The 15543-nt window shown below is 33.2% G+C and overlaps 2 protein-coding genes across 2 annotated transcripts; one reads left to right on the top strand and one right to left on the bottom strand.

The window, feature by feature from the left end:
- Positions 1–1637: 1637 nt before the first annotated feature.
- Positions 1638–10705, bottom strand: LOC122314044 (protein SMG9-like). Its single transcript, XM_043129425.1, has 8 exons — positions 10318–10705; positions 9773–9881; positions 8214–8329; positions 4815–4934; positions 4523–4609; positions 3555–3703; positions 2980–3247; positions 1638–1923 (listed from the first exon to the last, which is right to left on the bottom strand). The coding sequence occupies exons 1-8, from the start codon at positions 10549–10551 to the stop codon at positions 1771–1773; spliced, it is 1236 nt and encodes a 411-aa protein (XP_042985359.1). The 5' UTR covers positions 10552–10705; the 3' UTR covers positions 1638–1770.
- A 3528-nt stretch (positions 10706–14233) lies between these two features.
- LOC122314139 (FAS1 domain-containing protein SELMODRAFT_448915-like) lies at positions 14234–15322 on the top strand. Its single transcript, XM_043129555.1, has one exon. The coding sequence runs from the start codon at positions 14296–14298 to the stop codon at positions 15052–15054; it is 759 nt and encodes a 252-aa protein (XP_042985489.1). The 5' UTR covers positions 14234–14295; the 3' UTR covers positions 15055–15322.
- Positions 15323–15543: the final 221 nt, after the last annotated feature.

Raw genomic sequence — 15543 nt, 5'->3', positions numbered from 1 at the left:
AATGTTGGTGGTGGTGTTATCATCATGTCTTAGCCTATAATGGAACTGTAAATATTTCATTGAAATATAAAAAAAGAATACAAGCTTACAAATAATAATAAAATTCCATGGTAAGCCAGCCTGTAGATCAAAATCCAAAATGAATACTTTGCCCTTAAAAGTTAAATCAATGCTCGAAAATTTGGAATCGGTTAAGGATTGAGCGATGGAATCATTTTAATGTTGATAAAAAAAATATTAAAAATTATATATAATGCAATTCAAAGATTTAATATTATGTGTAAAAATTATAAAATATAAATTCATTGATTAGTTTTAATAAAAATATTATATGAATCTAAATAATTTTAATAAACATATAATTTATGTATTTAATTTCAATTCTAGACTTTATTTTGCCTTGTATACAAAGAAGATAAACATTATTAAGTTATAAGCATATGGTAAATGTAAATATTAAAGTAAATAAAGAAATACATATTTTATCTTCTAAATTTTATGCGATTCTTATTGAATAATGATGAAAAAGTTTATATATCTTTAATTCTATCATATTTGTGTATAATAAATTAGAAATATAGTTTTAAATGGGTTGAAATTGGTTTAACTTGAATAAAATCGATTTAAATTGGCTTAAATCAGGCAATTAAAGCAACTTGGTGAATGATTAAAAAAGTTCATTAAAATCGAGTCGGTTTCTAACGATTGAATCGTTTTTACTTTATTGCGTTCGATTTGAAATGCACCAAAAGAATATGTTGTGTGGGCGATGTGGGCTCCCATCATGCTTTTTATGAAAGTATTGTGTAGTAATATTCCCGTGGTATGTATCAAAATGATCATTTCACCTTAATTTTGCCAAGAAAAATGATAAAAATATGGAGAGAGTAATGATTCGCGTACAATCATTTCTATAATATTTTTTATAATAATGTTTTAAAGTAGGAATATTTATGTAAAATAATATTATTTTTATAAGTTTTTATATAAAAGTACCTCTCTCAAAATATAATTGTATAAAAGATCGTAAAAACTATGATATAATTATTATAAATTATTGTAAAAATAGTTATATGCCCATCATTTTTCTTACGTTAATCCACAAACAAAAATTACTGATCTGGCACTTGTCGTATCGTGATCAATCTTTTCCATAAGAGGCATATTTGTGATAACTCTAGTTACAAATGAGATTTTCATTTATTAATTCTGGTAAAGCTGTTTTTATTTTCCCTTTTGTATCGACAAAATCATCTCCAATAGCCAAGCGTGTGATCGACAAGAGTTGAAAAGGAAACAGAGCACCACGCAGGTAAATGAAAGGAAACAAAACAAAATACACTTCACTTCAAATTCCCAACATCTTGCAAGTTTATAACAAAAAATTGTCAATTTGAATAACATTATACACAGTCATGAAATGTGCAATCGTAGTACAGCCAATTTGAAAAAACAATATCAAATTTATTGTTAAAAAATTAATTTTCTTTTCATATATGTCTCATTATTTATTTATTTATTTTTTTAAAATGATTGCACGGCGCTTACATACTCAACACTGCAAATATCATTTTTCTTTTTTGAAACAATTAGACAATTAGTAAAGACTATGGCTTAAACATCATGTTAAGAGAGGATTAGGGAGGGTAAAATTCACTTTTCTGTTATAATAAAATCGTTAAAATGAGCTATATTGAGCCAAAAAAACAAAGGATAAAAACCGCCCATTGTTTGATTTGAGCAAAGGCGTAGAAAAAGACTACAGGCTGATTACCTCCTAAATAGACCCGAACTTTGAAGTGTTCTGCTGTACTCTGCAATTATTGGGGAGTTTTTCACAAGTTCCCAAATCTTAGCAGAATTCTTCAACCAATCACGTTCAGATACAGTCCTTGCAAAAGAAGGGCCATTCATGGATATAACCTGTATAAGAAAATTACTTCAATTTCAGTTCTCCTATATTTCATGTTTCAGAAATAGATGAAAATTTGAAGACACGATGAATGCAGCAATCACATCCTTGTGTGTGTCTGGAAGCGCGCACACATATATACATAGTTCAAAACTGCGGCCTTACCCATATCTGACACACAGTATTCACATCAGTATCAGATACTGTAGCCATTAACACAAAATTGGTTTTGACACAGGTGTATTTGGTGGTCTATAGAATGGACATTCCAAATCAGTTTGACCATTTGTACACATGTTATGCCTTTTGGTGTTTGTTAGATATCTTTCTAAGCTTGAAATTACCAATATATGCAGTCTGTTATAATTTAATTTGTTGCCATGCAGGAATAGTTTTAAGATATTTAGTTAAAAATAATATGTAATTGTCTAATTTTTTTTCTCTCAAAATGTCCTTAGATATGTTTAAGATTTTTTAAAGATATGTAAAATGGTTTAGATACATTTTATTCATCTACCACAAAATACATAACAAAACAAAAACACAAACACAAACAAAAGAACCCAAGCCAATTTTTGTGAACCATTTTTTTTCCCTACAATATCATTAAGCAAGGAAGGCTAGTCATGTATCTATTATATACTCTTTCCAAAGTTCCTTTTTCCCTTTAATTTCTTTTAAAATTCAATACCATTCGATAGCATTATTGAATCTTCTAGTTATAGTTGAAAAGAAAGGTTGATAAAACCATAAATGAATGCATTTTGAAAACTCAAGGACTACTAATTTAAGACTTAAATTAATAAGATTATAAATTATTTTTTACTTAATTGGTTACTTAATTTTCATCTAATAATAATATAATCACAAGAACAAAGCTCCATGATTTGAAAATTATATAGTATATAGATCTTTTTTCTGGGTAAATATAATATATAGATTGGTTAACTTTTTAAGTTTCTAGAATCGAAATATCATATTGAATATGTATCTGTATTCATATTAGGGCTTTATAGGTGTCTTTCTTTCTTTTTGTGCACACGCGAGAGACAGGCAGACAGACAGACCTGGTCCCTCAATTTCCATAGCGCGGAAATGTAACTTTCATATTGATCTCTTGGGGAATCATCCTTCTTCTTACGTGGAATAACAAACAAATCCGGCCACAGGGAATCAGGATCATTATGCTGAATACCAGAAGCCACAGATGAAAGTGGTTGATCTTTGGTTATGCCTCCAGTTTTGTCTCTTTTGAATGAAGACGTGCTGAAATAGTGTGAAATGGACTTCCTCATTTGGAAAAAATTACGTGGACTGAAATCTTCATCGTGAAATCTGCAAACAGGGAAAGTGCACCCAAATAGATTAGTTACTTCTATTGCTCTAACCTTCTGTATAGAAGAATTTTAAAATAATATAAGATAGCAAAACTATTAATGAACTGCAAATAGTTTCATTTACTAATTTTTAGATAGTTATAGAGAAAAATGGCATTATATAGAAACAAGCAAAAACAGATACAAAGAGAGTATAATCAATCGTTTCTGTGCTGTCATATCTTCAAATATTTCCTCTAACTTCACATGTTATCATAAAATAAGTATTTTCTCCATTTATTTTGTGTTGAGAAAAGATCACTCACTTTGTATGGACAAAAATTGGAACAGCCATATACTCCTCACTTTTAGTAATTTTATCTTTGTTTTCCTTTTCAGGCCCCAAATTTGAGCTCTGGGTATGAGAAGGGAATATTGAAGATGGGTCAGGTATGCCATGTTTCAACAAGTCAACCTGCATAAAGACTTGATGTAAAAGATCACGGGGGAAAAATTGTGGCAGAAGAAAAAAATAGAAAGAGCAATTCCCACAAAAGCAACAAAAAGCAATTAATGCAGATCCAAAAGCTAAGACCAACACAAGAAATATGAATTTAGCCATGCTATTTGGTAAGACCCCTACATCCTTAATGAAACTAAGAAACTCACGATGCTCGGTAACCTTTACTTCAATCCAAGTTTTTAGTTTCCATGTGATAATCAGTTTTGTTAGTTGTTATGCAACCCTGATACCAGTAGATTTAAACTTCAGATGGAAGCTAGGTAAGATAGATATCATACAAGAAAAAGGGGCAGATTGTATGTTCTGTGGATCTTTGCAATTCTACAAATAACTTCGTCAGTTGTAACTGGAATTGCCAAACTATTGGTGTAACAAAGCAGTATGTTCATAGGCTGTGAAAGGGTAATTCATGGTGCACTATTCTTCAAGAAAGGAGCAACATTAACAATTACAAATGGAGAAACAATAAGCACTCGATCAAGAACATACATGTAAAAAACAGAGCAAAAATAGTGAGTTTGGAGGCGCAAGTTATGAATGAAGATCAGATACGCTTAAGAGCCATATTTCAATGCAGGAACCACGTTCAAACATGTAAGGAATAGAAATCTGAAACATCATATCTAAACAGATGGTCTAAGCAAATGATATTTAAAAATAACAGTTCATTAAATTTGCCATTCAAACAAGCAACGGCTATAGCATACTTGAACTGAGCTATCTATATGTATATATAATATACTAAGTAATGACTAAGATGAGAGTCCTTACTGTTGATATCAATCTCCACATGTTATCATGAGCTCCCTCTGATACCACAAGCAAAATGTGACATATGGATGCTACTAGAACGCCAAGCTAGAAGAATTCCTTGCAGCATGGCAGAAAAGGACAAGATCATTAGAATTTCAACACTTGGTCAACATGTGCTTAATACCACCATAGTATAGATAATTCCATGAAAAAAGCAAAAATAAGGAAATACAAAAACATCTTCAGAAATTTAATGGACCCTAAGCAACCGGTGTAATTAATAAACCCACTTCTAAGACTTCAAATTTACCTGAATATTCATAAGTTCATGAGCCAATTCAGCAGACAGAGACTCACCACTTAGAACTGATATTGTGGATGAGCCATCAGGTCTCATAATCTCAGCTAAAACAGAAGGACTAAATACAGGCTGCAAGGCAAGTAGAATACATCATAATTCAATACAGAGGCAACATAAATACTCCATTATGTACAGTAGTAAAAAGAAAACTTGGAAATTTTTAAAGGAAGCAACAGGAAAAAAAGGGAATTCAGATCCTTCAATATAATATCAAGCATGTTATTGATACATAGGGTTGTAAAATCGGTTCGGTTCGGCCCGGTCCGGTCTGGTTTTGAACATATTTTGGAACCGAACCAGTCTTAAGTCATTTTGGAATTCTGAGAACTGAAACCGACTGAAAATGAATAATTTTTTTAGTCCAAATCTGATATAACCCAAAACATTATTTTCAACTCACAACACCATGCATGTAACCAATTAACCATATAAATGCTAAAAATAATTAGCCAAAATACACTAATTACTTTAATTAAAACACACATTTCATAATGCCTAAAAAAACCTATTAAAAAATTCACATAACAATATTCCTAAAGGCTAAAAGCCAAAAACATGCATATAAAAAACAATTAACCAACATAAAGAAAATCTAACAAAACAAATACACTCAAATGATTGCAAATGCAACCACCAAAGTAAAAGGTCCAACTCCAAAGTATAAAAAAATAATTTACGAAATAACTGCTTACCAACTACTTAGCTTAAAAAAATGTACTTGCAAAAAACATATAATATATATTTTATACTTATATCAATTTATATATGTAAGTATGTAACTTAATATGTTAAATAGAAACATATTTTTATTATTATTATTTTTTTTTTGATAGGTAAAAGAAGTTTTATTGATCCTCGTAAATAGGCAAAGCCCGAGTACACAGGGAGTATACAAGAAAAAGCCTATTTACAAAGCTAAGTGCTACGGATAGTAGCATACAAATCATTAAGACCCGTTCCATTCCATGCAATAGAATGGGCCCAAAGCAACAAAGTATGAAAGAAAAAGTCCCTAAAGCTGTCCAGGGAGCATTCCCTATCCTCAAAACAGTGGCCATTTTTTTCGTTCCATGTGCACCATATTAGGCATAAAGGTATTATCTTCCATATAACAGCAATCTGGCAATTGCCCCTAATCCTTTGCCAACAAGACAATAGGTCTATCACCCTCTTGGGTATGACCCATGCAATGTTAAGCCTAGAGAAGATTGCATCCCATAAAGCCTTAACTACTTCGCAATGAAGGAGAAGGTGATCCGCTGATTCGCCATTACGTTTGCACATGTAGCACCAATCTATCATGTAAAATCCACGCTTTCTTAGTGTGTCGATTGTTAAGATTTTACCATGGGAGGCCACCCAACCAAAAAAAGCGACTTTGAGGGGAACATTGCCCTCCAAATGCTCTTCCAAGGGAAAGCATTGGAGAAATGGGTCGACAAGGCTTTATGGTGTGAACGAACTGAAAATTTCTTGTTCCCAGTGCCAATGCAAAGAAGTTTGTCCTCCCTTCCTGCCCTTAACTTCAGCAAATATAGCACTCTATAGAACTCAGTAATGTCCCCCCATCTCCCAATCCTGTACAGTTCTAGTGAAACTCACAGACCAAGTAATGGAATCAGAATTATAGCACATATTATCAGCCACTGAAGAACCTTGATCCAACGCGATCATATAAAGAGAGGGGAAAGCGTTTTTCAAGTTCACGTCTCCGCACCAACAATCATGCCAAAATTTTGTCCGCGTGTCTCTTCCCACCTCGAGCCTGCAGTTGTCGAGAAAATCATCCCAACCCTTCCGGATATATTTCCAACCTCCCACGCCATAGTCCCCTCTGACTTCATTTTAGCACCAACCTCCTCATACACTCCCATATTTGATTTCTAAAATATTTTTCCAAAGAGCGTCTCCCTCGAGATGAAAACGCCAAAACCATTTCACAAGGAGTGCCTTGTTAAAGGTTCTCAAATTTCGTAGGCCCAAACCGCCACAAGATAAATAGAAACATATTAATAACTTAATATTAATATTCATGTTTAGGTGTAAGTTTATAACAAGGAAGAATAAATGCTAAGATTAAAATTTCATATTATATTAATTTTATAATGTGAAATGCTAGGTACAAGCTCCAAATAGAAAAGCCCTGAGTAGGCCCTCTATAAAGAAGTGGACCCTGCCTTGAAAAAGTGTAAAAAAGTGGACCCCATTCTTTTTTTAGTGAGACCCACTTTTTTACAAAGGGCCTATGAAGGGCTTTTCTATTTGGAGCTTGTAGCTAACATTACTATTTTATAATTATAATATGTATAATATAAAAAATTTAAAATATATTAATTTCGGTTCAGTTCGGTCCAATTCAGTTACCAAATCATAAAAACTGGGACCGAACCAGTTTTCAATCGGTTTCTGTTCCTGGGAACCAAAATCGGTTCGGTCAGTTTTTCAGTTTTTTCTTACATCCCTATTGATACAGTTGTTAATACCATGACTACCGACTTAAATACCACTGAGAGAGGAAAAGGGAGAAACAGTTATGATAACATTCATGCCACTTCAAATGCAAAGGACAGTGAGCTATAAAAGTAAACTTGTCAAGAACAAAACACGAGTCTGCACCACAACCAACCCCTACATTCCCAAAAGATACAAATGTGAAAAAATAAATTAGGATCAAGTTAATTGGTAGTCCCCAGTTCCTCAATTCTTAGGTCAAGAAGATTATAAAAGAAAAGCTAGAAATTGCCTGTCAACATCATATGCTTAATAGCACAAATTTTTTTTTCTCGTCCTCAAATTGTAAATCATTTGGTGCTATCAAGCTTATTTTAGTTAATTATAGAAAGCTTTCTTTAGTTCCTCCACCCAACTTTTTCGTTTCTTTTGTTCTTATGGGTGGGGGCTATTATTTGTAATGGGCTAAACATGATCTTCTACTTTCAATTGTAAACTCTAATTAGGTTATTCTCATATATACTCCCTGTGTACTTGGGCTTCACCTACTTCTATGAATAAAACTTTTTTTTTATAAGTAAATATATTGTATTAATCAAAGAATAGGCAAAAGCCTGGTACAATATTGACTTCTATGAATAAAACATCTTGATTACCTATCAAAAAAAAAATCTGCTTCAACTATGGAAGATCTTTGACTATCTTGTGACTTCATTTGTAAGATTCAACATATAACACAGAGAATTATAAGATAGGAAATAACTTATCATTGAACATTAATAACTAAGTAGACAAATATTATTATTTTTTATATATAAGTATACATAATATTTAATGTATTGTATGCAACAAACAAAAAAAAATGGTCGGGCAAAAACAACAATATCAGCATTGAACCTGGGTGTCAAGAAGGATAATACGTTCAGCAGAAATTCTTGGTTCAATGCCCATAGTACAATGCTTTGCCATTGCTCTAATATCTTCTGACTGTGTTGCGAATGGTGGTAGCATTCCTGAAAGCCAGTGCACAATGGTTATCTTATATCGGCGTACCTCAATTTAAACTAAAAGGGAAGAATTGAACTCAAAAGGCAACATCAAACACAGTGATATTGCACATATTAAGTAAAATTTTATGGGAAATACTCTAGCCACAAAGGGATTACACAAAAGTAATCCCACAAACTGACGTGACTTAATGTAGTTCATCAGATTATAAAGTTAATTTTATTATAAAGTAGATCTAATGAATCAGATTAAGCCACATCAGTTTATGTGATTGTTTTTGTGTAATTCCTTTGTGAATGTAGAAATACTCAAATTTTATGCTACAGATGAATGAAAATTTAAATTTATTATCCAGATATGAAGGAAAAATATAGCAGCTGAATTGATACTGAACAGTTACTCTACCAGAAGAATGAAGCCTAAAAGAAGATATTTTCCTAGACAAAATGGACATGTATTACAGCATTTTTCAACAAAATAGTCAAACCAGAACCATAGGCAGGGTAATGACACAACTCTGCAGTAACACAAAAACTTAAGGAGTCACGTCCTCCCTACAATCCAGTATAAATTAATGGCTCCTTTTCTATTAAGTAGTGATCAGGCACAGCCTTAACAAAGTATGGTTTTGATTCTAGCTTTCAGTATGTGCTTGCTCACTGAAACACAGGGCTGCACTTGGTCTTCATTCCTCATCATAAACTAGAACTCCAGAGTCTTTTGATTCTCAATATACAAGAGGAAAATGGGAAGAAACTAACAATCAACTTTGGATTGAATGTATTGGGGGAATGGAATGGAAAGGGAATGTTGGGACACTGTTCCCTTGTCTAGAAAAAGAAGTCGAGAATCCTTCTTCCCATACATTAAAAGATGAAATTCCATTTTTGTTTTTGTACCTTAAAAGACACCAATAAAAAGACAGTGATGTATTTGCCAAATAAAAAATTTCATTGCTTGGTTTTTTTAGATCCTTGATTGTAATTAGGTGTTCTTACTTCCTGTATACTTGGGCTGCACCTAATTACTTGGTTTAATAAATTTTATTTTATTTGTCAAAAAATAATTTTATTCCTTTCCGTAACTTCATTGAAAAACACTCAGTGACGCTATAGGGAGAATACTTCGATCATTTATATTCCATTTTAATAACATTTTTCTTGTCCATTGCTTTCCTGAGAGAGGAAGTATCATGCTTGTCACCCGAGGAAATAAGTTGTCATGCATGGAAGATTTTATGCAGCATCTATCCACATAAGTGAATGTACCGAGAGAAGATGAAATTTGCAATCACAAGGACAATCATAAACCTGGTCAGCTGTCAAATGATTTGGCAGTTAGAAACTCTCTCTCTCTCTCTCTCCGAGCACATCGAGTAGCTTTCAATCGGAAACTCTTAAAGGAAAATAAACAAGAAAATTGTCAAGAAAAAAACAAACATTACTCACCAGGGGAGCTTGCATCAAACCCATAGAGCTCATTCATAATCGTAGACTTGCCCACCCCGGTTGGACCAATCACCCCCACCACTGTAAAATCTGTATTCTCGGTTAGAAACTGCGAGATTGACACAAACTCGTTCATGGTTAGTATTGACACAAACTGAAAAAACAAAACAGATATATTATCATTTTGAGAGTTGTTCCACCTCAAACTGAGCAAAACCAACCCCTTCGACTCAATTGAGCTAATCTTTACTTGTTCTAAGAATTAGAAGACCAGAACATAAAATTTCAAAACTTATATCTTGTTTAATTACTCAGAAAAATGGAAGAAAACAAATTAAACATGAAATTTCACACTTTTAGGGTTTCTTTTTCAAGATTTTTAACAACTTTACTGGGCCACAAAATAATTCCACATGGCTTAATTACCAATAACGCTAAAGAGTGAGAGATCCGGGATTTATTATGCGTGCGCGCCCACACACACATATAGGTAGAAAGGGACTGACAAAAAAAAATATGCAGGTAGAGAGAGAGAGAGAGAGTACAGGGAGAAAGCGATCGATATGGAAGTCCCAGGAATCAGAGAGGAGGTTGAGGGAGCCGATTGGAGGAAGGCGGGACCGAAGCGACGCCGCTTCATCATCGGCAGAACCTCCACGTCCGAACTTACCGGCAACTGGTCCGCCAGTGACGAGACCGGGCTTTGCTAACAGGATTTTAGGAGGAGGTGGAGCCGGAGAGGGATTCGATGAACCTGTGCCGCCGGTGGACCCTGCCATTGACGACCTATTGCTACTTCTTTCCTCCCCAAAACCTTGGTACGCGCAGGCTGGATTCCCCAAGTGTTACCAGTTCTCTTTTCGGCAACCGTACGCATGAAAACTGGTAAGTGTGAGCGTGGCAGTTTGGATGGCAAAAGCATCATGAGTAGCGATAGCGAACAACATATTCACAGCTTATAGACAATTTAAATAAAATAATATATTTTATTGGATTGAATCACATCAAATCAAAATAAAATTTAAAAAAATATTACTGTATTACATTGTTGTATACAAGTTGTTATTTAATTGGTAGGTTATCATTATTCAAGTATCGTATCATCTAAATAGTAATAGAATTACAAATAATAATAATAATAACAATAGTAAATAATTTATAAATAATAATAAAATAATAATAAATAGTTTAGAATAATATTAATATACTACATACAGTCGTGAAATGTATAAGTATCATATAATTGCTTAAAAAAGAGTTAGGTCTATTATTAAAAAATTAATTTTCTTTTCATGTAAGTTCTGTATTTATTTTTATTTTTTAAATAATTACATGGTACTTACATATTCATGACTACAAGTATTAATTTTCAATAGTTTATAAATAATAGTAAATTATTTGTGAATAATAATAAAGTAATAAGAAAATATTTAAGGATAGTTGTGTTTTCCTATTTACTTTTGATTATTTAGGTTACGTTTGGATCTCAGATAGTCTATAAATAATAGTAAAAATTAGTGAATAATATATAAATAATAGTGAATAGTAGAAGACTACATCACTTACCAGACAACCTTATAATTGAGTTTTAATCATATGATAATTATATGTATCTTATTGAAGTATAATATTCTGATTATTTTATACTTCAACTTGAGTCAATCTCATTTTTTTTACTAGTAATTGAGTAAATTGGACCTTGATAAATCAACTTTAACTCAATTAATAACAGTCTAGTTTTATGACTTTTTATCTATAATTTATTACATGAAATTCATGAGATCCATTTGTTGTATAATTCATTAGCATACATGCAGGGGCCATGAGTGGCATAATCCATGCCGATCCACGGACCAAGACAGATTCAGCATCACGGAAATTTCCTTCCCTTACACCGATTCACTCTAGGCCAAGACAATGCAGTCGCATGGAAATTTACTTTCCAAGCATTCGATTTCTCCAAGCCAAACTCACCTAAAACGTTGCAGTTTCATCTTGCTGCAGTAGACCACGCTTATTGCCATTTTTGGACATACAATAACTGCTAGTAGAAAAGTAAGGCTCGGTTACACAGCAGCTGAAGAGACAAGCGGAAGTCTTCCATTTTTGGGATGCTTTTGGTCTGTGTGCATACAAAGGCAATTGAGTTTTTCTTCAAAGATGAGAGAAAAATACTCGGTTGCTAGAGAGTTATAGACAATGCTCAGTCGACTCCCAAGGCCCACCTTTCATCATTTTTGGTTTCAACATCCTTCTTGAATCCAAGACTTGTGCTGGATTTAAGTTCTCTTTTTTCATTGCATTTACGTTAAGTTGTTTTTCATTTCAGCTTGGTTTGTATTTCAATGATTTAATTGCAGTAGTTACTGGTGTGTTGGACCCATTTTTGGTGGATTACAGTTCCTCTTCCCATGGTTTTCCATTTATGCGGCACTCACATTGGGTTATATTTATGCTTGTTCCATATTTTTGGATTTGTATTTTGGTTCTATCTCATTCGTGTCGACTGATTCTAATTAAGTAGTACAATTTTTCCTAGGTTAGATTGAATTTTATGGAATGGAAAATAGTAGTTTTCTGATTTGCACACATCACATTTGATGAAATGCCCCTTAGAATGTAAGTTTCGTAAACTTCCATTTATTGCTTGGAAACATTTAGATTAGATGAGGTTGATGAATGTGGTTTAGCTTCTTAAGCAATGATAATCACAATTTATTCAATGTACATTCACAAATCTACTTAATGTATGGAAGTGATGTAAGTAGTGTCAAGGTACATTAAAACAAAAATTCTTAGATGCTAGCTAAATATTTCATCTTCCCCACTCGTGTTTGACATATTATTTTATTCACTTTTCTTGCATATTCTTTAGTATTCATTCACCATCTCATGTAAAAAGAAATAATGGCATTTTTAATAATATCTAAAAATCGATTTTCATTGTGAATATCATTGTAGACAGTCTTAGGTTATAACTTTCTTTTATTTTCGATAGTGGATGAATTTGCAATCTAAACTAATCATTCTTTGAGGAAATGACTTAAGGACTTCCCTAATACTACATGACAACTCTTGGGAGTAATTCTTAAAACATTTTTTCGAATTAGTTAGTATCATCAAAAAACTCAAAAATATTGAGAGTGCATTAGAAATTAGGAATTGTTGATAATAAATGTAACCAAAAAAAAAAAAGAAGAAGAGGAATTTGTTGAGAAAATGAGATTCTTTGAGTAATTCTTTATATAAAATCGTCTGTAAAATCAAAATACTAACCACCTTATTATCACTATTCTTCTTGAAAAGTATTATATTTACAAAAAAATCTTGCGAAAATAACTTAGTAATTTTATATGATACATTATATTTATTTAATAGGAAAGTAGTTTCACAATTTGACGTAATGCATCAATCTATATCAATCTGTAAGTTTTCTTTTATGAAATTCATCTGTAGCTAAAGTATTTCTCTTCACAACTTCTACAATGTTCAAACTTTGCTTTTCTTCTAAATTAAAAACCATAAGGTCCAATTAGACTTTGAAGTACACCACAGAAACCGATTTTTATATTTAATCCTAAATACTTACATGAAAGCACATCAAAAATGGAATAGGGTATAGAACGTGCGAAGCAGTTGAAGGATAGATTACTTTGATTTAGGGATAGTTACAAGTGATTGTCCTTTTATGAGTTAAATAAAGATATCACCCATAAATTATTATATGTTTTATATTTCACACCTCAAGTTGTCAAAAATTAAAATTGATACATTGTACATCTATGGCTATATTTTTTTAAAATGGTACTATGCATACAAGTTGAAAATGGTAAAAATTATGTGACATTGGAACTTGTGAATCTAAAATATGTTTCCATAGTCACTGTAATATCTCGATCTTAGAATTATTGAGCTGTGTCGTTACAACTCTCATAAGTGGGAACTCATGTTTTCCTAGCCAATACAAATCAATTGATAAAAGTTTTGATTTAAATTAATTTTTGAACCTCTGAATGGATCTGTATTGGCAAATGTTCAATAGGGATATTCCCCACTCATTGCTAATCAACAGCCCATTTGGCAAGCCATTGAACATGGGGGATGCAGACAGGCTAGAATTTCTACATGGCACAATAAGATAATTGTATAAAGTTTTTGGAATTGGGTTGGCGAGAAAAGTAGGGAAGAAAATCAATGAAAGATCACACTGAACCCATCCCTGATGTTCAACTTCAATCAAAGAACATTGGACCGGAAATCTTCAAGCCTAACATAGTATCATACAAAATGGACTAGTTACTAACATCAACAATAACACCTAATAGGTAAATCTTGCCCATAAAATACTCCTATGCATGCAGGATGTGTGAAAATCAGTTGTTAAGGAAGCAAAGTTGCATGTCCAAGCTAACCCCTTTTCTTTATTTCTGGATGAATAGCTAACCTCACCTGTACCCCTTAATAATAAGACTACGAAATGAAATTGATAGATATTTCATCAGCAATCACCCAGAAAAGACCTCATGGCAGCCTTTATGAAATTGGCAGTTCTTCTTGGAGTACTTGTCTCCCCAGCCTCTCCCACGGAAACTCCAACTCCTCCAGGTAACCAAAACCTAGACCTTGTCGGTGCCATTGAAGAGATGCAAAGAGCCAACTACTTCACCTTTGTCACACTCATCAACATGGCTTCTCTGGGCAGAAAAATTCAAGAGAATGTTACTTTCTTGATGCCTAATGACAGGATGCTATCAAGGACTGTGATGCCACAAGGCAATGTCTTTGAGTTCTTGCTCCACCATTCCATCCCATCTCCCTTGTTTTTCGAGTACTTAGAGCGTATCCCAACAGGCTCTATCATACCTAGTTCATTCCCAGGTTACATGCTCAGAATCATCAACAATGGCAGGAGAAACTTCTCCATCAACAATGTGAAGATCATTAGCCCCAATATTTGCACGGAGGGGTCTTCAATCCGGTGCCATGGCATTGATGGTGTTCTGCTGCCAACAAAGATGCAAGAGAACGACACAACTACTTCTCCAATCCCTTCTTGCTCTAGCAGCTCACCTCCTGCTGCAGTGGGTAGACCTCCAGCTCCATCATTTCCATCACCAACAATTCCACTTGGTGTACTTAATCCTACTACAGCAAGTGCCCCAAGACCTTCCCAACCAAATGCCAGTCCACAAAGATCAGGGCCTTCCCCATGGTTCTCTTATGGGGGAATGTTGAAATTCCTAGTTTCCTGTATGATGGTGTTGATAGTGGGGTCTATCTAGTTAGTGTAATATAGCTTGAAAACCAGTGCAAGTGTTATGTGAGCCCGGGGTGTTTGTAAATGGGCAAACTGGTTGTATAATTTTCATGATGGGTCCTTGTTTTCCCAGGCCTGAACTGTGAAGTCATTGCTGGAAAAAGGTCCATATATGTACTAGTCCTTACAAGTTACGAGTATTGTTTTGCCATTTTGGTCCCCCTCCTTCCAGATTCTTATTCCAGCACAGATTTTGTACTTGAGAATAAAAATAAGAATATTATTCATAATCATTTTAACTATTATTTTTTTTCTTATCATCTCTAGGCCTGATATAAAATAATTGACAGTAAAAGTAAAAAATAAAAAATAATTTCTTATTTATTTAATACCAATAGAGAATGATAAAAGGATAATGATTAAAAAATTATGAATAGCTGAATACTAGAAAGAGTTGAGTGCTAAAAAAGAGTTATAAAGTTAGTTCTTCATTTACAAATTCATTTATTTTTCT

The sequence above is a fragment of the Carya illinoinensis genome, chromosome 6, assembly GCF_018687715.1.
Source record: "Carya illinoinensis cultivar Pawnee chromosome 6, C.illinoinensisPawnee_v1, whole genome shotgun sequence".
Classification (NCBI taxonomy): Eukaryota; Viridiplantae; Streptophyta; class Magnoliopsida; order Fagales; family Juglandaceae; genus Carya; species Carya illinoinensis.
The sequence above is the reverse complement of the archived record's forward strand: the minus strand, read 5'-3'. Positions and strand labels throughout refer to the sequence as shown.